This window comes from Urocampus carinirostris, chromosome 13 (genome assembly GCF_059441175.1).
Source record: "Urocampus carinirostris isolate Australia breed hairy pipefish chromosome 13, RoL_Ucar_1.0, whole genome shotgun sequence".
NCBI lineage: Eukaryota > Metazoa > Chordata > Actinopteri > Syngnathiformes > Syngnathidae > Urocampus > Urocampus carinirostris.
Window position 1 is genome coordinate 9,169,408 of NC_142361.1, and position 24,451 is coordinate 9,193,858.

Below are 24,451 nucleotides of genomic sequence, written 5' to 3' on the forward strand. Positions count from 1 at the left end.
ACAATGGGGGCATTGGGGGACCACTCCCTGTGGTTTGTGTTGGGCAAGTACAGCCTGGCAGCACCCATCTATTCCCAGGCAATTTTTTGGGGTTGAAACGTATTAAACAGATAGTACTCCTAACTATGCAAACCAGTATCAAGAGTTTCCTGATCTGATTCGGATCCAGCATCTTCATCATCTGGTCTCCATTGTTTTTAGGTGTAGTGTCATACTGCTCCTCAGAAATGAGCTGGACCTTGGCACTGACAGGCAGCGGCGTGTAACAATACTGATACCAGATCCTAAATCACTGGGGAAAAACAATCACATCATACAATATGCATTGCATCACTTAAAACCCTTATATTTTAGGTTAAAAAAAAACTTTGTGGCTATGAAGTTGAAGGTCCTTTGCTTTTGTGATATATAAAAGGCCCTTTGTCCACTACATGACTTTGCATTTCTCTATTTTTTAATATATATTCAAATGATTAATGTATTTAAATGAATAAATAACTAGATGGATAAAACAATTACATGGTTTCTTCAAAAATAAAAATTAAATGATTTAAAATAAGTTACGTAAATACATAAATAAACAATTCAGTAAAAAAGTTAATTTAAAAATCCATAGAAAAGTACATAAATAGATAATTCCATAAAATCGTTCTAATAAAAATACATAGTCAAATAGATAAATATCTAATTAAAAAGATGTATAATGAAAGTGCACCTACAGTGCAGCTGTCTGGTGAAATGAATTCTGAAGTAAAAGCTACACAACTACAAATTTTATATTGATAGGATCAATCAAAACTGAGGATGCTGATGAATAAAAAATTGTACCTCTTGTTTCTGAGCCAAACTAGCATTTTTTTTGGACGAGTGTTATATTAGTGAAGCAATAAAGGTTCCTATATATTTGTTACTTTATATTTGTTATTTGTTATTTTTGTTATTTGTTAGTATGGTTCCACCATACTCGTACGCCTGACCGTCAGGGTAGTCCGCAGGCTCCCTGGTCAACTTTGCTGACATCGGTGGGATGCTAACATTTAAGTCTACTCTCAACTGTCACAAGTGGCCCCGAAGCAACATCACCTCTCTGGCTCTTGACATCGAGACGTGTTCTTAACAGACACCGCGTCTCGCCATCTGTCGTCTTACCATATGTTTGTGTTTTCTCTCCTTGCTATTGTGTTTCTCCCCCGTGTCTTTGGATTCAGACTTCCGTAAGTAATCTCTACAGCAGAAATTCGCAGAACCTATCACAGGATTCTAGAGTCCCCTTGTAGCTGATAGCTTTCAGGTACCCTTTTGATAAGTGCGACCTTTTTCTATTGTCAAGCTGTAGGAAAACCTTTCATCTCACTTATTCACAATTATTCTCCTCGAGCATCTGCTCCATCTTGTCTTTGCCTCCCTCTCACCTTTCCATATTTTGGCCAATGTCACCACACCCCTCAAGTATGGAATGATGCTAAATCTGCAAGGGACCCTCAAATCTGTTGAATGATTAGCCTCTCTAGTAACAAAAGAATTAGACGTTAGCCTTTTCCTTTTTCTTTTTGTCTCAGTATCCCCCTCCCTAAAATCCTCTCTGTCAATTATTTCATAGTCTTTTGTTCTTCTTTTTTATGCACCATCCCTTTTGGCCCAGGGCTAAAAAGTCTGTCATTGAGGATGCAAAGCACCAAAGGATTGTTAGTGCTTTTGCCTGTCGTGCCCTTGCAGCCCAGAGAAACGGAACGCTGCGTGTCAACCTCCCCAAGTCGGAGAGCAACGTGACCTTCCTCTCCGATCGCAACCCGGTCACCACCCACAACCCTGTTTATGACGACAACAGTAATCTGGAAAGCCCCGATGTGTACATCGGACGCAATCACCCCCACAAAAGCGGCTTGTCCTTTTCAGCTCCTTATTCAGAATGGTCGGGATGCGCCTGGACGATGCCGGCTCGCATTCACGCAGAGGGTAACGAAGGGCCTCGTAGGCAAGCCCTCCTGGACCCATCTGACTGGGAACTACGGATGCTCCAAAACAGACAAAACCAACCGGCGGAGGGTTCCGGAGGTCACCCACTAAGCAGGAGCTTCGAAGCCAAAGTATCAGTCCGTGAGCAGGCCAGGCAGTTTGAGCAGCAGGCCACCACGCATAATAGCCGAGGCTCAAACTCACCATTACTCGTCAATGACAATGAAAGCACAGATGTACTGAAGGTGTCCTCAGATGCCCTGATGTCGATTCTGGATTATCCTTCATCCTTTGGCAGGGAAGTGACCCCGAATATTATAGTGACCCAGGGAGGCGATTCGTGGTCCTTGTCCAACCAGACATCGACTCCACCTGTCCTCAGAAAGTTCAGTTCGAGTGTCTCTAATTATATGACGGTGCAGCCATGTCAAATCCATGTGGAAGTCATACCTGATCCACCAGAAAACCCACCGCCTCCAGTCCCGGAGCGGCCAGTCTCTCCATCCTTGCACTCCCCATCCACCTCTTCAAGTCCAGATCTGCCTTCATTCCCACCCTCACCCCCTCAAGTCCATAATTCTGATGCCAACAATCAGGCCTCTTCTCCTAAAACCAACAATCAGGTTACTTCTCCTTCCCCCAAAGAGGTGGCCCCTCCAGCCCCACCACCTCTGCCACCTCCACCCTCACCCTCCATTGAACAAAGTCGCCCAGTCGTTCAGTTTGTACCAACGTCCTTGCCGCCAGTGTCCTCGCTTCGACCTGTTTCAGAACGCAGGCTCCCCTCGCCCGCCATAGGGCAACGGGCCGAGACTGGCAAGCGGGAGCTGAAAGGTATCCTTAAAAACCTCCAGAATCTTGCCGACATAGAACGGTCGGTTGCCAACCTATACAGCCAAGTTGACAAAAATTGTAAGGTGCCCAAGTTTAACAAAAAACCGCAAGTGACTGAGGAATCAGAAGGTGCTGACAAACGGCAAGAGTCTGATCTCGGCATTGAGCAGAACACGGCAAAGCCCGACAGTTGCGGCTCTGCGGTCCAAATCTGCTCAAGCGTGAACGGTGATGAAAGCAGCCCGAACGCAGAGGCAGAGCTTCCCGGCTCAGACGTTGCCGAGCTCAGCGAAGCCACTTCCTCTCAAACCACCGTCTTCTGACTCTCGCTCCTAACTCACATTTTTTCTTTTAAAATTCACATTTTCACTCTTTGTTCTTCTTTACTTTTTTTCTCATTCAAATTTTTGCACCACTCCTAATTTTGCATCAAATCAACAATTTTGGATTGTGTAGGTTTTTCAGACAAACAGTGCTTTTTTCCTGCTATAGGATGTTCTTGCTGCTGCCAAAGAAAGTATACTCAGCTTTGCCACATTGATTGTACGATCCTTTCACAAGCTTGCATTGCTCCATAAAAGTTTACAATTGCCTGTTGTCAAAATGCAGTTTATAGGTAAGAGGTTACTTGTAGTAGTTCAAAGAGGAACATACAGTGCATTTGCTGGGCTTAAAATTTCAGATTATGCGACCTAAAGTTTTACCCACGACTGTGTTTGACCAATAAGCTATGAACAATAAAATCATGCATAGGCCTTTAAAATGATAGTGTGTGTTATTTAGTGCCTCCTAGTGGTTAAAAACACTTTTATTCAGTGAAGAAAAACAGTGTTGATTTGGATAATAAGCAAAAATACATTAACTATTATGTAAAATATTTTTTTTTTGTTTTTTTTAATTCTCATAGGTGGGGAAAATTGTCTTTATTTGACATAAGATGAGGCTTGCCTTGTAGGAACTGACATGCTTGTCTGCCATATTCTTGGTACACAAAAAATAACACTCTTTCTGTTTTGTCTTTCGATTTGTCCTTTTCTAAGTGGTGTTCTTCTTTTTCACTCTTTTTTTATTTGTATTAAATTGTTTTTCTCTCATTATATGTCTTTCTCTTTTTCTTTTTTCACATGTATCCATTATTTTTCTCTCCTTTTACCTTTTTCATTTACAGTTTCATTTACTTTTTTTAGTTCTTTTTTCCTGTCTCTCTAGATTTGTTTCTTTTCATTCTTTTATTCTGATTAATCTTTTTTTTGGCCTTTGGTTCTTTCTTTTCTATTTCTTTGCAAATGGCTAAGCAACAAAAAAAAAAGTGCAGCTTGGTCACTTTGAGATTTCATAATTTGTAGTCTTACTCGTTTGTGCTTGCAAAAGACAATACAGTGATATCTAGTGGTCAATTTTTAACACTTTTCCTTTAAGGAGAAATAGTCTGTTATGTTGAGATCTTTCACTGTAGACTATGGGCGGTTAATGGTTATATCTTTAATTTTAAAAAAGGTAAAAAAAATAAAAATACATAATTTTTAGTGAGAAGATTTTCGCCAGCAAGTAGCACCACTTTGTTCACGAAAAACATTTCTTTCTTAAGCAAGGCACCTACGGGCATTCTCCCCTCCCCTTACGGTGCATTCAAAGACCATGCGTGCTGTCAGAGTTAAAATGTTCACATTTTTAAAGTAGCTAAGGCATTTGAATGTTTTCTTTTAGTTCTAGATGTTTGACATTTAAGTATTTCTTTGAAAATATGTTTTTCGATGAGCTTCACTCGGTAAACATTGATTTATCCCTTTAGTGTAAGCATGGCTGAGAATGTAAATTCCCAGTTGAGGGTTGATTAGGTAAGATATGTCTCCTTTAAACCATGAATTTATGGCAAAAACTTTACTGTATTTTTATAAATGTAATCTATAAAGATAAGAGCTACATAAGTGCAAATGAGACTGCAGTTTCCGTCTGCAAAGCCAACAATAGCCAGAAGGGATTATTATGATTTTATTCCTTTTCTTTCATGAAAAAATGCTCTAGGAATCACCCATAACTCTTAAGCATTTCCCAAAGGCATGCACATTTCTTGGATATGAGCACTTTAATATTTAAGATGTACGGCTGGTATTAAGGGTAAGTAACTCAAAACACATGCATTGCATTTCCATATAAGTTATTTTCCAATATCCATCATGATATCTGCTGCTGTATGCCTCTATGCAACATTAATGGGAGGTGTTGCTTTAGTTGTGTTTTGAGGTTCACACAAAAACACACAGGAAATTGCAGTTATTCCATTCAGTACTGTATTTTCCGCATTATTAAGTGCACTTGATAATAAGATGCACCCGAAAAATCAGTCTTTTTTGATTATTTGTATACATAACATCCACCCGACTCTGAGGTGCATAGAATTACAGCAGGGGTCAGGAACCTATGGCTCACGGGCCATAAATGCCTCTTTCATGAGTACGTATGGCTCAGAGAAAAAATCGTTTTCATTCATATTTTCTCCATGTTTTCAAGATTCTAGTAAGCAAAGTTTACTGTAGTTTACCCGAAGCCATCCAAAGAGCGTGAGCACTTCCTCCTGTTTCTCGCCCTGCACTGTCTGTGCCGAAAGGAAATACGTCAAGATCCTCATTTGCAGAGTATTGTGACGTTTTTACAAAATAACTGTTTGAGCCTTGTTTGAGGGAGACAAGTATAAAGTGGTTTATTAGTTGATATTTTACATTATTCTTATTTCATAAATTGTATCAAATAATCAAATGTCACAGTGAAATTGAATGTTCTGAAGAATAAGCTTTTGTTTGTAGAGCGAGTTTGGCTGTTTTATCGCATTTTATCTCAAAATACATGATTTGGATTTAAACTAAAATGAAATCAAAATATTTTGATGGCTTTTGGGGGCCCCGCCCCTTAAACTAAAATGCAGAGCAACTAAGGGCTAGGGTTTGCACTAAAAATAAATAAGTATCATATGTGTGCATTGATTAATCGTTTGAAATACTGTATATCGTTGTACACAACTACAAAAATTGGATGCAATGGGAATTGAAACCCGGATCACGGCGAGGAGAGCGCCGTATCCTTTCCACAAGACTGCTAGAATTACAGACGACACAAGAAAAAAAAATGGATTTTATATTATACTTATTTTAGTCATGGTAACACATTGTTAAGCCGCAAGAGCATTGCTATATATTAAACCGGTTTGTGGTACAGAAAAGGTTGCCGACCATGGAAATACCGTATTGTTTTGCTGACTCGCAAAGTATTTACAAAGCACAAAAAATTTTGAACTGAATGAAGTGAAAGGCATTATGGGAAGTGAATTGGTCGTCCTGAAGGATATAAATGAATGCATGGCCTCACGCATGTTTATTTACAATGTTCAGTTTTAGCTCATAAACAAAATGTAAAAATGTAAAATATATATTTTTACAAAACTTTAGACCGATTTATAACCTCTTTCTGTTTTCTAATTTTTCTAACATCTGTATCTGGTACTGTGACAAAAAATAGTGTGAAAAAGAGATAACAACCTAGTGGTAAGGGGTTCAGCGCTTTTTTCATTACCATCCGTGTTTAGATCCGAAGATACTTTTTTAATGTGTTATTAGTTATTCATAAATATATATATGGATAAAAAAAAACCTTTAACTTTCTGTACACGAGGTGCACGGGACTATAAGGCGCGAGTTCTAATTTCTGGCCAATTTGAGAATTTTGAGTACATTCTATAGTACTGAAAACACACTCATAGTCTGTGCTTGAAATAGTGCATTTACAATTCTTCAATTGACTGAAACAGACTGACAGCATGTTGCACTAGGGTTAGCGTTTGCTAGAGACCTGCAGTGAATACAATCACGGAGGCCAGTTCCCTCGGAAGGCTCATCTTGAATGAGTACACGTCCAGAGACTTTGTCAATTCTCATGTCTGCAGAGATCCTACCAGCTTGAAAAAGTAGTCACTCTGATGTTGTGCAGCACACTTGAAAAGGCTAATTACAGAACCAATCAATCTATGAACGGGAACTCTGGTTGCTGCCTGTGGGACTGTCAAGTACAGTTACCTTCTCTCTCCCTCAACTCTTCCCCTTCTCCGTTTGGCTCTTTTTCACCCTCCATGTGTCCCATTTATCTGCTTTTTTCATCTTCCCTCAACAGATAGTCCTTTTCAATCTTCTAGTTAATCTCAAAATAATCATTTAACCTTTCACTCCTACTCAAAACTATGGAGGGAATGAGAGGTGGTTAGTTTCCTGAAACCGCCACTAACTGCAGTTGTGATCCACATGACACATGAGAAATGCACCAGTTCAGTTTCAATTGTTCGAAGGAAATAACCATAAAGTTCGCCCGTTGGGCCTGTTTTAGATTTGGTGTCAGCTCAAGGGCAGGCACGTGCCACTGTTGCTAAAATATTTCATTGCATTTTTCCATGAATTACTGATTCCATCATCCACAAATCATACAACCGATTGAGTAGAATCTCATAGCCAATCCCGTTTTATTAGGACTAAATAGGAATCTTCTTCTCATGAGAAAAAGTCGTGCTTGTCTAAAACTGTAAGTGACCAACTTTGACCAAAATGTAATGCGATTATTGGAGCGGTTTATTCATACTTAAAGACTAAGGGTTTCTTCAGATAAAGCAGCGTGTTTTTGTAGTCCAGTGGTTAGCACATTTCACGTAACACGTGAAAAGCTTCCCGGTTTAAGACTGGGTTGAAAAAAATATGTTGGCCATGAGAGGGATGGGTGCCACCAGGCTGTACTTGCCCAAGACACACCACAAGAAATGTTGCCCCTGCGACCCGAGTGGTTAAGAAATCCAACCAACCAAGACTTAAATACTAGTCTCGAGTTGAGATGGTTTTTTGTTGTTTACATTTGAAAAGTAGTAAGCGCTTTTAAGAGGAAAAAAACGATAGTCTAAGGCATTTAGCAGTAGTGTTGGCATGTATGGACCAGTGGTGTCCAAACTACGGCCTGGAGGTCATTTACAATCTACCAACCATATTTCCGGGGCCTGGGATTTAATATTAAAAATGTTACTTGCTCCTAAAATAAGATTGTTTTTTTAATAAAATAAAAACTACCCAAAGATGCAAATAAATGACAAAAAAGCATTTTGTTTATATTCAAACATATATAATAAAGGATGGAAAATATTGTGTAGTCAATTCAGTTAAACCACATAGTAACTGCAAAGAGGTGTATTGGTTAATATATTGATACCAAAAGATTTACTCCCAGAACTGACGGAAATGTGTTTTTCATTTTGCTTCTCCTCTTAAAAGTTTCAAAAATAACTAAACCCCTTAAATTAGATTGTTATTGTGTTGATAAGGAAAAAAAGGGGATTGGGTAGGCTTTTTTACACACAGTAATATATCCACTGCCTTTACACTTTAAAAATATCCTTAAATTGTAAAATACCAGATCCTATATAAGTTTGTGGATTCTCTTTAAATGACTTCATTTATTTTTTAAGTGTTTTTAATGTAATTTAGGAATTGGCTCAGTATTAGTATTAGCTGAGCTTTCCAAAACCTTTGCACAATATGACAGTTGAAGTTATGAGTACAATAGTTCGAGCTCTTCCTTTATGAACTACTATTTGACTTTATGAAGGACAGCCATTTATTTTGCTAATGTTTTTAATATGAAGCGTGCAGCACAATTTACGATGATTGAGGCCCAAAACGTATTTTGATTGTCGATTTCAATACCATTTTATTTCTGGTTTAGATCTTTGCTGGGTTGCAAGGACCTTAACCCTCTTTTCCTAACCCTACTCTATACCCAACCCTAAAATGCATGCAAACAAGACGAATTTCATTATCTTTGACCCAGTACATGTATTATTTAGATTATATATTACTTGGGCTAACTGGGACCGATCTATGAAAGGTGGCCACAGCCTTGGCTGAAAATATGAGGCTGGCTGACGGAAACACGCAGCCAGCTGCCTGGCAAACTGGGAACCAGCAAACAAAATCGACAATGCCTATGTCAATAAACACAAAGCCAGTAAGGAAAAAACAAACCAAGGAACACTACAAAACTAGGTTAGCCGATCAAAAAAAATGCTGGCAGCAGCCAGGCTAACCGGAAACCAAAAGTAGGAAGCAGCAACAGCTGGGAATGAATCAGCAATATAACTAGCAATATATTTGCATAATTGTGGGAAGGAACAATACACGTTCTGTGCCTAAGTGGGAAAAAAAAGTACACTTTTAATCATGTCTGATATAACTTCCAATTTAGTACAGCATTTTTTTTGCAAAGCCAACAGGTCTTCCAACAGAGCCCACTTACACACTCATTACTCACTTTGATTATTGTGGTTTTAAAGTCGGGGAAATGCTTGAATTTTGGGTGAAGTGCTTGAAAATGCTTGAAATTGTTGGCATTGCCATGTTTATTGATAGTCTGACTCTATAAACCACCCATTAAATGCTTTGTTGGCTTTCATTATGGCACTGTCATGTGAAGTGTCACTGCCCCCTACTGGTTGCAATCAAGAGTACAGCTTTATTTAGAACACTGGGTCTGTTGGCTCGGCTTACTGAGAGCCTTATCCCCCTTGTTTTATAACCTTATCTTCTCTGTTCCTTTATCTTCTTGGCTCATACCTCACTGTATATGTGTAAAACTGGAGTGTCATGCCCAATTTCGTTGTCACAATATGTTAACCCATTTTGTAACAATGACAATAAAGGTATATTCTATTCTATTCTATTCTATTCTATTCTATTCTATTCTATTCTATTCTATTCTATATTTTCAATGATAATAAAACATAATGCACCAAAATATTTAGTAATCAGTAGTTTAATATGTTTGGCAGGGGAGGGAATACCTGCCAAACAAATTAAATATAAATCAAAATATTCACAGATGTTCCAAAAAATAATTTGTAAAATACAAAACAATTCTTTCTTTTTACACGCTGAACAACCACACAAAATCCTTTAAAATGCAAAGCAATGAAATATAAAACAAAACAAAATAAAATATTTAGAGCTACAAATAAATGATTAAATGGAAACAAAGAAAATAGAATTCTATTTTAACCAATTTAGACATGGACGATCTAAAAAATCTCGCAAAGGATTTAGATAAAAAAAATAAAAAAATAAAAAGATCAGTAAACATTGAAATATAGAATGCACTCTGCATTTGAGCAATTCATATCAATAAAATGAGTCCAATTTTTTTTCTGCGTTTTATACATACAGTTCTTTCTTTATTTTTTCTTCCGTATTGAACTCAATTATTACCCAACACCTATAGAGCCCGTCCTGTGTTTGTAAACAAGTGTGCGTTGTTGAAGCAGAATGGCAGAATTCATGTCAGTTTATACCACCCCATTGACACAAAAGAAATGATAGAAGATAGATAGGAACAGCTCAAAATAGCACAACGTATGTGCAAGTTAGCCACTTCATTTCAACAACAATAACAAAAACTTTTGATCTGTGCTGGATGTATTCCTTTGAAGGTACTGGGAAAATAAATGTCCTTGACAGTGCTTAAAAGGAGCTTGTTGGAGTTAAGTTTAACTACTTTTGGAAGATGACCTTCAAGAGTTCCTCCTCCGTGGTAGAAGGTGGCCGAAAAAAAGCGATCCAACCATTTTCTCAACAGTATCAAGCTTCCATATTCCACTTTCATTTCAATTGAAACACCTCGCCTCTTCTTTACACTTTACACCAACCATATTGAACAGATGCACGACATACTAAAGAATAAACATGTCAAAGAGATACAGTATCATACCTGTCAACCTGTAAGTTTTTGCCGTACAAAGTATGTTTATTATGCATTTTAAGACGTGTACAACGTACAAGAAAATCTGTACGGAAAAACGCAAATTTGTCAATTATGGGTACCATCCGGTATACACCGACTATCACGAAATGGCAAATCAATCAAGTCAAACGAGTTCGCCGCTATTTTGGTATTGTTTTTTTTTTTTTTTTCGTTGCAAACGAAGCGAGCGGTTTGATGCTACTGTGCGCATGCGTCTGCAGCCTCGGATTTCATGTGGTAGTTATGTAGTGAAAGGAAGTCCGTCTCTTTTTAGAGAACCGGCTTTTTCAGCTCAACTCATTAAAGAGAGCCGGCTCTCAAACTGCTCACTTGCTTTGATGCATTATATTACGAATTATTACGTAGTATAAAGTTAAGAAAAAAAGGAAGTCGAAAAGAAGAAAATGAAAAAAGACAGGTTTGTGGTTATCCCTTTAATCAGTATATTACCAACAATAATTTAATGCGGAAAATAAATTAATAATTTGTATAAGAAAATATATCATTCTACTTAATTATATTTGAATGCATTTTTTCCATCTACGGTGAACGTCCAAGCTACTTAATCTTTAAACCTTTTTTAAAATAAACCTCATTCATGTTGAGCAACTCAATATCTCACAACAAAATGTTAATTAACAATATTTATGATATAACGAAACACATGAAGAATATAACATGTTAAACTACATGAATAAACATGTTTGAAAAAAAATATGGTGTAAGATTGTTTTGTATTTTGTAAGGGAAAATAAAATAAAACATTTTGTAAGGGCATGGAGCCGTGGAGGTTGACAGGTATGCAGTATAGAATGTTTACATACTAACTAGGAAGAGGAAGCGGATTTATTCTTTGGGGTGGATGCCGGGTGACCACTCACAGCGCCACCACATGCCGGTAGTGGCAATAAGAAGCACTACAGTAATGTCCTCTACTGGAAAAAGGTCCACACAAGACAAAATCTAGCTTACAGCAATTTCCAAGTATTTTTTGCTGTTCCGAAAAAAATATTCTACCGTTTTTCGTAAGTCGACCGGTCGTAAGTAGGGAAGCATTTGTAGGTACAAAAAGCATGCATTCATTATAAGTTATATTAGAGGATTTTGTTTTTCTGTGGCTCCGGAAAAATCTTTTTTTTTTTTTTTTTTTTTGGTCCGATATGGCTCTTTCAAGATGTTGAGTTCCCTACCCCTGGCCCACCCGAAATTTACACTTTAGAGTTCCAAGGACAACCCGACCCAAACCTTTGAGGTCAGTTCATTGATCAGCAAATCGGTGAAGTCGTCATCATTTATGTGACAAGTGGGGACTTCTATATGCTTTTGTAGCTTGATTCTGCAGCCTTGCCTCTTTTCCAACGCCGTGCGATAAATGCACTGTGCAGGCAATGTTGCACTCAGCCGCCTTTTTGATGGATTTTGAAGATTTACAGGCTTCATTTTAGTCCAAAACACAAACCTCGCGGCCGCCTGTCGAAAGGACGTGCCGCAATATGCGCGTTGCGATAACGGAGGACACTTTTATTAACTTTGTTTGAGTTATCATCCCTAACGGAATCGCGGCACTCGTTTAATATCTTCCTGGAGATTATCTAGGAATAGCCGTGCACACGTGTTTTTTCTTTTTTGCTTCTCCCTGAATTTCAAACGACTTTCACACTTTGATATTTTTGGCATTCATTGTTGCTTTTTTTTTGCTCTTTTTAAATTAGATAAAGAGAGAATTTTAACGCATACTAATGTGATAAGAGGAGAAGTGTTTTTTTTTTTCTTTTTCCGAAATATTGCAACATTGTCAGTGCATTTTTGAAGACGCAGCCACTATGGGTGGGCGTGCTGGGAATTTTGTTTTTCATCCAATCCAAGTGCAGGGTGATATATATACCGATCCGATGCTGTTATTATTTTCTTGAAGACGTCATGATCAATGAATAATAGATCCCTTCCCCTTGAGTTACCTTATAATTACAATGAACACAGCACAAATATTTTAGACATGTAAGCATTAAATAACTACATTGCAAACTTAAAATATTTCTATTACAATTGTGTCAAAACAAAAGCCAAGAGAGTCAAACCAAAAAGCAGTGATGATAGTAAAATACTAATACTGTATAACAATGTTAACTAGAGCGGGTCGGGACCCAATAGTGGGGTTATTTTCAGAGGCTCGCAGGCCTTTACTTTGGCAAAATAATGATTATAAGAAGAACAAAAACAGAGTGTCAATTATACTCCTTACCAGTAGTTGGCGATAATGCCCTGCTCGATCGCTGCTTCTTGTTCAGTCAGTCGGCCCTGTCTAAATTGTTTTTGTTGGTTTTATTTGCTTTTTATTCCCATAGTAAAAAGTGTAAAAACGCAAAACATCAATCGAGCCAAAGAAGGAAAAGATTGCGAAATACAATAACTTGTACACGAGTGCCATTGAAGTGCTGCTGGGAAGGTACAGTAAATAGTTTTAAAATGTTATATTTTCAACCAGTATAGTAATTTTTATCATCTACATAGTTTAATAATTATCTTTTTTTAGGTACACGTTGTATTAATATTTTAAATTAATTTTATTATGTGGCTAGTTTAAAGCACTTTATGGGGGCACTTATACGCGATGTAGACTTTTATGTCAGTATATATATGGTCCTTTAATTTGTTCTGTTTTTTTAGAAAATTTCAATATATTACACTATATCTGGTTCATACTGTACAACCCTTTCATTCCCAAAAAAATGAGAAGTGGAAACGTGTTCTTCATTTGGGTCATGGCTCGTAATTTGAGTGCTATGGCGGGTCTTGAAGTCAGACCAATTGCAACCTACCTTGCAATTGAGAATTAAAATACATCAATTGCAAGGTATTTTGCGATAAAGTCAGCAATGCACATAAAGTGTCAAATGTTTCTCCTTGGCTCTGTTGATAGTGTCAATGGATGTTTTTTGTTCAGGAGCAGAAACATATTTACATTTTTAGTTGCAACTTGTTGCTTTTTGAAGGGTTAGGGTTAGGGTTGATGTCAATGTGTGGTGTTGCCAGAGAAGCAGACAACTTTACTAGACAAAAGACACATGGCATTGTCCTTTTCAGTAATTAAAAAAAAATCCAAAGAGCTCTTTTCCTCCAGTTTGCCTCTGTCATTTGTAGCCTCTGGTTTGGTCGCCAAATTAATTTGGCCCTCTTCCCTGCCTGGTAGGCAGAATGCAGCAGCAGGCCAGATGGGGGGATGTGTAAAAGTGTGCCTGTCAGTCACTCACTCGGGCATAAATTCGGGCATTCTTTAAGAAGCAACGTTTTGAGGAAATTGTTAGGGAAGTGAAGTATCGATCTCAAGGCAATAATATCGGTCCGATCCTAGTATTTGTTTAGTATCGATAATATGGATATTTAAGTTGATCCACCCACCCCTAGCTACCACAACTTCCTTGATGTTATGCAGGAGAGAAACGTGTCACTGAAGCAGCCCAAAAGATTCATTTTTGCAAAGTTTGAATTTCCTAAAGATTCCCTATTTCTCCTTTCTTTGCGGCCTAGGAGGCGAGGCTACGGCAGGCAGGTGAGTATGTGCATGTTGGGACGCAGCTGCTTTCTCATCCTATTATCCTTATCTTCATCTTTTTTAATGTAAAATGTTGAACAAGCACAAGTTTCAACAGATGGAATAACTCAATGACGCAGTGTAAGATTTCGCTTTTCTGCTGCATTTGTGGTACAATTCCAATGAAACACATACGTGTTTAGTGTTTTATTCTTTGTTCGGAAACAAAGTTATATATTAGATATTAGAAAAATATTGAAAAATTGCTTTTCAATGCAAGTTATCATGTTTTCACAAAACATTCCTCAAGTGTCCAACTTGTTACCTGTCAATATTAAAACATAACATAATTTAAATCCACATTGTGTTGTCTTTAAAGGGATATTGTGTATTCTTAAGTGCCTCCTAGAGGTAAAAATAACTTTTTTCAATAAAAAGAAGGTGTATTATTGAGTGCCCTCTAGTGGTAAAACAAACTGTATTCATTAAAAAAGAAACAATGTAATTAAAATAATAAGCAAAACTACATGAACTCTATTATAAACATGCATTTTTGAATTTAGTTCACATGAGATGAGACTCACCTAGAGGGAGTTGTCCAATATCTTACTGTACAAACAGATATTTTCTTGCTTTTTTTCTTTCTTTTTCTTATTGTTTGCCTCTATTTATCCTTGCCATCTTTTTTATTCCTTTATTGTTATTATTTGTTCTTGTGCTGTTCTATTTTTTCTTTATGTCTTTCTTTTTTTTCTTTGCCTTTTCTCCTGCATTTCTTTCTTACTTTCCTTTTTGTCTTTTTTCTTCACAAAAGGCTGGGCAAAAAAATGAAGAGAAAAATGTTGCTGTTTGGTCTCTTTGACTCTCCGTATTTTGTATTCTTCCTTGCGCTTTGTAGCACTCATTTTTGGTTGGATTACACCATCCAGTGAAATCTATAAAAATAGAACAAATTTTGAATAAGCCACAATACATGAACTATCATATAAACGTGCATGTTCTAAATACTTGTTGGTCAAGTCCTTTGTATTTATTTGGCAAAAGGCTCACCTAGTTGTACGCCATCTTGCTGCCAAGGTGAAACCTTGCAAAAGGCTGGCCAAATAAATGTGAAGATAAATGTTGCCCCTGGTCACTAAAGTCTCCATTGTTTGATTTTCTGTATTGCGCATTCTTCCTTCTGCTTTGTAGCACGTGTTTTCTGTTGTACTCCACCATACAACAACATCTAGTTGTCGAATATTACACAGTGTCCCTTTAAATTATCATATGGGAGTCAAAAGAATGTAAACTCAGTAAAACTTTAATCAGACACGATGTCTTATTATTTAAGATTCTCAGTTTTTATTCATATTCACATGTTAAAAAAATGTATACCCTAAATTAATAGTGAAAGAAAAACTCTATAAATTAGACAGTTTGTAAAACAGTACATAATTGAATGCCTTTATTTTCTCAAATGATAACTATCTTCTAAAGTTTTAAAACAATTAAAAACCAGACTGTTTAGGGGAAATGTATCAGAGGTATAGATGTTCAAAAAGTCTCAATAAAAATGTTTAGAAAGCAAAAACTGTCAGTGATAAAAAAAAACCCTCTTTATATAGCAGTCGAATTTTATCACAACATACTTGATAGTCTGTAAAACAATCCAGAATAGAATATCTTCATTTTATTGAGCTGAAAATTATATTATGAACAATGATAGCAATGATAAAAATTGTTAAATGACCCAATGTGCAAAAATTCACTATTAAATTATTTAATGACCAAACACTTTATCACTAAAAAAGCACGTCTTTGTATTTCAGGGAATTTTTCATCTCAAAATGTCAAAAGAATGTAAATCTCTTATCACTGAGAGCAAGAGAAGAGCCAAAACTGTTTTCAACCAAGTTTTGTGCTTGTCTTTCAACATTTTACCCTTGTCAGTAACTGTCAACAGTATAAGACATCCTGATGTTTCCATGATTTTCCAGTCTGAATTTCTGCTCTTTACCCTTCCGAAAGAACCCAAAATCCACAGTATCTAGGTAGAAAATGTTGAAAAAAAACATCAATGTTTGCTTTGTTTTGATGTCAGGAGTCAATCCAGCTTAACTTGTTCTGAGATTGTGCTGAAATTGCTCGTGTAAAGAGCACGTTTTTTCAATATGAAATTATTAAAAAGTAATTTGCCCATTCCAGACCTCCAAAAAGCACCTCGGTAAACCCTAACTAGCTATGAAACACATATTCTCAATCACTAAAAACACATTAAATTAGAAAATTAACATAACAAACAATAGAATGAATAAGATGGTGTGAATGGAAAACGTGTTTGTTTATTATGAGGACTTATTATATATATATATATATATATATATATATATATATATATATATATATATATATATATATACATATATATATATACATATATATATACCACAGCCATATCCCCCTAGTGGGAGGTTGCTAGAGTCTTTTCTGACTCATTTTGGGAGATTGATTCAGAGGAGGGGATTCCCAGCCTCCTCGCTCAACCCAACTGAGGTGTTGGGAGTCATTAGGTGACCGAATCCCCCAAATCCAACCCCTAATGCAGAACGCCAAACAAGGAGGCAACGGGTACCAATGTTTAAGTCTTAGGTATGACTCGGCCGAGGCTTGAACCACAACCTCCCAGTCTCGGGGCGGGCGCCATACCCCCAAGGCCACCGAGCTCCATGAGCACTTAACTATATGTAAATGGTCTGCATTTATATATAGCGCTGTTCAAGTCAATTAAGACCTCCCAAAGCGCTTTACAATGTGCTTCACATGACACACGCTCACATACCGATAGCAGCATTAGCCATGCAAGGCAACTACCTGAGGGGAGTTGCCAGAGGTGTGGGAAGAGAAGGGAGGGTGTGGGAAGTGTGACATGAGAGATAAGTGATGATACGCAAGCACTTACCGTACACTTAAGATTAAAGTCCCCTATCTTTAAATAAATGAACCCACAAATATTTTCACAGAATTCTGTTTTTATTTTCTTCACTTCTGCACTCGCTGCTTTCTCATGGCGAGTTACAGTCACAGAGCCAGTCGTCTTCTTGAATTTCTCAAACCAGCTATGGCAAGCACTGAAATGTATTCCGGTAGTAGCCGATACTTTCTCAAGATTTTGGTCCCTATAGATGGACAGTGACTTCTGTTCGTATTGTTGCTATCTCGCTAGCTCCTTGTCGCATATCAACAAAAACAAAGGTCTCTCCATCTTGTCATGGTTCACAGTTTTAAAAGAACCGTCACGCCCCTGGTCATTTTAAGAGCCTTGATAAGATATTTTCGTTTCAATAGTGTACAAATCGGAGATGTTGACTGATCAAACTCCTAGGCTAGGTCAATCACATGAATTCACATGAATTGTCTATTGTTTCCGTTGACATCATTCTCCTTTTTTTCCTTGGATAACACTTTACCAAGTCCCTTACCAGAACAAATGGCTATGGTCACAAAAACATACAAGTCAAGTCACATTTCTTTGTATAGCCCCTAATCACCAAATATCTCAACGGACTGCACAGGCCACAATTCCAGCATCCCCTGGTCTCAAACCTGCATGCGCGCAAGGAAAAACTCAAAAACCTCAGCATGATGTAAATAAGAAACCTTAAGAAGGGGCCACACAAAAAGGTAATGCAACAAACTTTCCGAGCAATATAAAAAAGTGGCGTGGGATCAGAAGTATAATGGTGGGGAGTGTATGCGCCTACTGGAATGAGCCAATCCTGACGTTGAGCAGAGTCTAGTCACTAGAGCAGTCCCAGAGGCTACCACTAGACACTAGTGGTAGCCTCTGGGACTGCTCATAGTCTGGATTTACCCTCGTTCGTAAAGAAATACTTTTCTTCCACATAAAACTCTAATATTGGAATGTTTGTGTTTAGAGGTGCTCGTAAAAAGAGGTACCACTGTCAAGTCTGCATGAGTACGGAAAGAAATGCACATTTGAATTCACATAGTTGTGCAAATTTATGATTGCCTAATGAGGTTAACAACCCGCTTGTGTTGCCCAATTCTCACAAAACTTTTAACTCGGGTGTTATATTTTGTCCATGCACACCTTCCTCATCTTTTTATGTCCGTGCTTCCTCACAATGCCGCGGTAGTTAACAAGCAGTCTGCCTTTTCCCGCTTGAAACATTATACTCTTTTTTGTGTGCCTCCGGGCGATCTCATCCTTCCTTCCTTCCGTCGTCCTTTTGCCGCCTTCCTCTTCTGCACTAATCACTGGCAGCATCAGCAACTGCTGAGACCATCTCTGCTGAGACCTGAGGTAGAAAATACTGCCCTCTTTCCTCCATCCTTCACTGTCGCACTCACTCTGCATCTCGTACAGCATTCCTCTATCTTACTGTCCGCAATTTATCTCTCAAACACAGGAACTCTCCATGGAGTCAGGAATCGACCCTGGCCAAGAGTACTACACGCAGGACTACTACAACTATGATCAAGGGTGAGCATGCACGGCCCATCGGTGATCTTGTTTCTCAGAAAAAAAACGAAAGAACTCTTTTGGGGTTAAACTTGGAGGACGCGTCACGATTGAGTCGTTTACCAAAAGCAGAGTAGAAGTAAAAAAGTACTTGGCAAAAAAATTACTCAAGTACTGTGTCACTGCAGCAAGGTCGTATTTATTGATTTAAAAAAAACAAAACACAATTGGATCTTCAAATCATCAAAGTCCATCCAATAAACAAAATCCTAAATTTAATTCAAAAGTAGATTAAAATAATCAAAATAAATTATATCAAACAATAAACTAAAAATAGCATGAATCCAATAAATAAATTAAGCACAAGTAGCACATTTAAAGCCCCAATACTTATCTGACGAGGCTCTGGAAGCAAAACAACAAGCTAGCCCATGAACTCGAACAAAGGAGACATTGCATTTATTCGCAGGTGTTTTCATAGTCGGTACTGCTAAGTGCCTTTTTTGATCTGTTTCATCCGTAAACACCTTTAACCTGCTTAAGATGAATATGATCACTTGACAAGGGTGCTACGTTTGATTGGTTAAATATGGTAGAGCAGAGACAAACAGACGCATTCTTATGTGGAGGGGATTTATTAAGTAACAAAGTAACGACTTCAATGTTGCCTAATGTGGCACAGTAAAAGTAACGTTTTTTTCTTCACAAATTTACTCAAGTAAAAGTAAAAGTATTGAGATTTAAAATTACTCCTGGAAGCACATAATTTCCCAAAACTTACTTTAGTAAATGTACTCCGTTACCACCCACCTCTGACTAAGAGTACACAACTTTGATGAGGAAAAATCAACCGCTCGTTAACCATAACACCTTCCGGTTGTAATAAAACAATAAAGAGACCCAAAGCGAACAAACTGCTGCCAAATTGTTTAGTACCATTCAACACTCTATTTCTTGAACTACAGACGTTAATGTTCTTGTCCTCGTGCTTGTTTGTTCCTCCCACTTCTCCTTCTATGGTTAGAGCATGGGTGTTCTGTTCTCTGAAAGTAGTAAAACGTTGTAGGAGATCTTTCGTTTCTTGGCAATTTCTCGCAAAAAATAGCCTCCAATTATTAGAACAAGAATAGACTGAGTTTCACATGGAAGTTCTCTTTTGCTGTCCATTCTAAAAATTTGATTGCACCCACAAATGTGATGTTTCAGATAATTGACTAGCTCAAAGGAAGGTACGTGTTATAGCTTCTCTAACCAGCTAAACATTTTCACATGTGTTAACATAATTGCACAAGGGTTTTCTAATCATCCATGAACTTTCTAATGTATGTAGCAAACACAATGTACTATTAAAACACAAGAGTGTTTGTTGCTTTGCTTGGGCCTCTATACATGTTCATGTTGATATTGCATTAAAAAAAACGACATGCAGCTACTCATTTACAGCGTTAACAATACGGGTTGTAGTTCTAAATTGGTTTAATGTTATTTTTATTGATTTTTCTTTAAAAAATAATGACATTTCAAACTAGCCACAAATGTTTGAATGGTAGTGTACGTTGTCTTCCAAATGACACGTTGCCTATTCTGTTTGGCTAACAAGATTAACATGTAACTCCCTAGCAGTAATTATATGTATGGTTCACTTAAGATTTTTAAGAAAAAAATCCAGGTCCTTGGAGTGACTGTGACACATTTGGTGGGTGAGTTTCAGTTTACCTTCAATTCAACTTCAGCTAATTAAGGAGCAAGGATAAGAAAAAGATAAGAAAGTAATATATAATGTTCTGAGCATTGGAATGAAAAATCTAATTCAATCTCTTCTCTTCCTTCCATCAAGATAAAAAGTCCCCTGTTAGACCAAATTGCAACAATGTCGAATATATGCGCTTGGGATTAAAGACATACTGTTGGTTTTCATTCCCTGAGTGTATAATGGGCTCTTGGGTATTATTTTTCCGGCACAGCAGCTTCCCACTTCAGGATGATTTATTTGAGTCCTCTTACAACCTTCGAGATATATTAAGTAAAAGGTCGAGAGGCTGCTGAACAAATTTAAATACATTTTCTGTTTTGTCTCAATCTGTTTCCAAGATATGACCTTCCGCAATATGGCAGTAGAAGGAGGTTGATCGCACCCATGTACGATGAATACGGCGAGGTGATTATGGAAGACGACGGTTATTACTACAGTCCGCATGGCCCTGAGGTATAACCTTTCCTAAAATACGTATTTAATGCTCTTTAATGTTCTGCAATATATAAAGTTTTCTTTCATTTAGTTGATGATTGAAATGAATAGCCTCCGTGTGCTTTCCAAAATGATAGCCGGATGTACACAAAAGGATGAATTGAATGTCCATGTCTTAGGGGCGAGCCCGAGGAAGGGGCCGTGGAGTTTCGAGGGGCCGAGGTCTCCCTAAGAGGGTTGCGTTTAGGGATGACGGGGCAGTCGAGGAAGCAGAAGCCGAGCCATCCAAGGCTGCCAAGAAACTCAAATCTGTCATCAAATTGAGCAAACTCCTGGCAGCTGCCAAGACAGTGGAGCAGCCTCCTGCCACCGCTGGTCCGTCTCCGTGGAAAAAGGCCAAAATGTTCAAGATGTTCGGCGTCAAGAGAAAAGATAAGGATTACGCCAAACTGATGTCGGCCCGCCGTATTGACAGCCTGGAGAGTTTGAGCGATGGGCCTTCACCCGCCGGACCTATCGACAGCAAATCGAGAGCTCGCAGCCAACTTGGCAAAGTTTTAAAGAAAATCAACCTCGGCAAAAAGTTGCACGGCCGTAGAAAGTCTCAGAGTAGTGTGAGTGCCACAGGCAGCGAGAGGGATGAAGTGGCCTCGCAAGTAACGAGTGAGGAAGAGAAAAAATCTAAAGTGTCAATTAGTGTGACCGAAAGTGAGCCAGAAGCAGGGACTAGCGGCAGCACTAAGGACAAAAGCTCAGATGATGAGTACTCAGAGAAAAGCAGCGTGGACAGGGAGTACCTGAAAGTGGATTTGGATCGAGATGATGCCAATGAAAGCACTGTTGACTCAGATGAAGAGCCTGACCGAGACCCAGGAGATTCTGATGAAGAAAGCAAATCTGAAGAGGAAGAAACGGAAAAGGAATCAGTCGTCGAGAAAGAATCTGGTACAGAGAGAGAGTCAGGATCAGAAAAAGAATCAGAATCCGAAAAACCCTCAGGGACAGAGAAGGAGTCCGGAACCGAGGATGATTCTGAATCCGAGCATGAGTCTGAAACAGAAAAAGACTCAGAATCAGAATCCACCAAAGTTTCTGACTCACAGAAAAGCACAGCAATGGAAAAGGGCTTCGGATCAGATATGGACTCCGAGGAGGAAGAGGCTACTGAGCGCACAAAAGACAGTGATTCTACGATCCGCTCATCCGTTAGATCATCTGCCACTGACGCTAGCAAGGCAAGCACTGGCAGTGGCAGTGTCAATGGCCAGAGTAGTCTAAGCAGCAGTGTTAGCCAAAATGCAAGCGACAGCAAGAGTACTGTGAGTCGTAGTGAAAGTGCAAAGAGCCCAAGTTTGAGCACCAGCAAGTCCACTACCATATCTGGTTCAAGTCTAAGATCATCGCAAAAGACGAGAAAATCTGCAAGCACGTTACCATCTGAGAAGTCCGGTGAGGAGCTCAGTGAGGCAGAATCAGGAACAGGAACAGTTAGTGAGACAGAGTCAGGCTCAGGTACTGAAGGTTCTTGGTCTAAAGTTTCGGGCCAGAGAAAAATGTCTGCTTCGGACTCTGTCAGTGGGTTGTCCAACGGCAGTCAGATTACAAGTGCTAGTTCATCAGGGAGCAGGCAAAGTTCTTCTGGTAGCAAGTCCAGAAGCTTGCACTCCCGAAAATCCATCCTATCACAAAGATCCGAGGGAACAATCACTGAAGAGAGTGAGGAAGAAGCTCCATCATCTCAGATGGCTGACGAAAGCAAAGAGTCGGCCGACGAAATCCACGAGTCGGCTGACGAAAGCAAAGAGTCAGCCAGTGATGTGAGCAATGATGCAGAGTCAAGAAGGTCCAGCATCTCATCCGGAGGCCCTGGCCCATCCACCCTGTACACAGCCCCCACATATCTTTCCGACATCAGAAGCCTCAGCGGCACATCTGAAGAAACTTATGAAGGACTGTCACCGATCACCGAGGTGGACGAAGATGCCATCTCCACTGACAATTCTTCAGCTGAAGGATCTGGTTCTGAGGCCCGCAAAGACACAGGGGAAACAGAAGCCCCGTCTGAAACTGACTCTGAGTCAGAACGGGACCTAACGGCCTTCTAGCAAAATCTCTCGCCACTATGAAGTAAGAGAGCCTCAATGATCTCTGCATGGAGTGAACAACGTCATTTCTTTTTTCTTCTGAGCGTTTCCAACTGTCACAAAAGCAACTAGTCTCTGTCTTTTTCCCCCTTTTTGAGTGTACATTTGAATCTCATTTTTATTGTTGTCACTTCAAAAATATCAAGGATTACACTTCTGATCGGTATTTTAGCCATCAAACCGCAATCAAAGACCAAAACCACTCTGTTGAGAGTGCTTGGCAATTACTTTTTGCAGCGATAACTTTTACTGCTTTGCAAGATGTGATGGTTTATGGTGCCAAACATTGGAAATTATCATAAAGTATTTATAGTAGCAGGCAAATTGACTGATGCTCATCCCTGAAAAGTGTTGGGCTTAATTACCTGCCGTTCCCTTTACAAAAACAAGTAAACATTGAGTATCCATTATTGATATTTAATATTCAAGTATCAGTACGTGTACTCTGCCTAACATACGAGTGGTTTACCTAATAGTACATTTTCTCATACTTTTTTACCAGTCCAGTCTTTTCATTTTCTGCTTACTATTTAATTGTAAACCTGAAAACCCCAGTATGGCAATGTCCAAAATATCCAACACACTTAATGTCAATCCATTGCTGCCCCACACACTTAATGTATTTATTCTAATTAATTTCCATGTTTGCCCTTTTTTTGTGGGTGGGGGGGATTATTCCTGCAATTGGAACCAATACTTTTCAGTTTGAAGTCTGCAGACCACTGATCAGCTAAAATAACTCTTAATTTAATTTTACACATATTTTTGCTCATTTCCTTGGGTAAATATGTATCAAACAAACAAAACAAAACAAAACTGAACTATATGTAAAATTATTCAATGAAAATTAAAACAGCTGTCCACGTTCTCCTCTTTCTCAATAACCCAGTCATACACACAAGCACAAAAATGCCATGAAGGGATATAATGTGGCACAAATAAACCATTTGAGGAATGAAACAAGGGGAAACTCATCCACACTGTTAGGACGGTCCCAGATGGGTGTCTTTGACGTTAAACTATAACTTTTTTTGGACATATCGCTATTTTTTTGAGTAAAAGTCAAATATACTTTAGATACTTGCGTGAGTTTTATTAATTGTAGTCTTTAAAAAGGATATTACCTCTGCTGTAGTACAAAAAAAGGTATACTTAAGAAATACTTTCATGAAATACATTTTTAATAAGAAGTTACTTGCGAATGTTTTAGTGTTTTTGACTCTTGGGATTTGGTCTAAGCCTTCTTTTCAAATTCAAATACGGACCCTCTTATTGTCTAACTTCAGCTCCCAGGCATACTGAAACATTAAAGCCATCTTACTGACAAGTGTTTTTCTTCGTAGCTGACAAGAAAGAAGCGCACAAAGCCAGGAAGTGAAACCGAAACCACCTCCACTGGAGAGGAAAGCTCTTCAGAGATGCAGCGGTTCCGTCCGCCCAGCATCCACAGCAACATTAACGGGAACATCTACCTCGCCCAGAACGGCACTATAATCAGAACCCGACGGACACCCCAC

General features: G+C 38.5%; 2 protein-coding genes across 2 annotated transcripts in view; both read left to right on the forward strand.

Annotated features, from left to right (window-relative positions):
- The window catches only part of LOC148353674 (protocadherin-15-like), a 350,912-nt gene extending 326,672 nt beyond the window's left edge, over window positions 1-24,240 (forward strand). Inside the window, exons 34-38 of the mRNA XM_088350828.1 lie at window positions 14,134-14,155; window positions 18,405-18,443; window positions 18,550-18,623; window positions 20,694-20,808; window positions 20,970-24,240. Of these exons, the coding sequence (XP_088206954.1) occupies window positions 14,134-14,155; window positions 18,405-18,443; window positions 18,550-18,623; window positions 20,694-20,808; window positions 20,970-22,895 (2,176 nt within the window). The 3' untranslated portion in view covers window positions 22,896-24,240. The remainder of the gene's footprint in view (window positions 1-14,133; window positions 14,156-18,404; window positions 18,444-18,549; window positions 18,624-20,693; window positions 20,809-20,969) is intronic.
- LOC148353678 (protocadherin-15-like) lies at window positions 4-9,526 on the forward strand. The gene is made up of 2 exons (XM_088351983.1): window positions 4-32; window positions 1,643-9,526. The coding sequence occupies exons 1-2, from the start codon at window positions 4-6 to the stop codon at window positions 3,111-3,113; spliced, it is 1,500 nt and encodes a 499-aa protein (XP_088208109.1). The 3' UTR covers window positions 3,114-9,526.
- Window positions 24,241-24,451: the final 211 nt, after the last annotated feature.

Bases quoted from the DNA above. Each gene is read 5' to 3' on its own strand.
- LOC148353678 (XM_088351983.1), top strand. From the start codon at position 4: ATGGGGGCATTGGGGGACCACTCCCTGTG. The intron at 33-1,642 runs GTTTGTGTTGGG...CTTTTGGCCCAG, and splicing joins TTGGGGGACCACTCCCTGTG to GGCTAAAAAGTCTGTCATTG.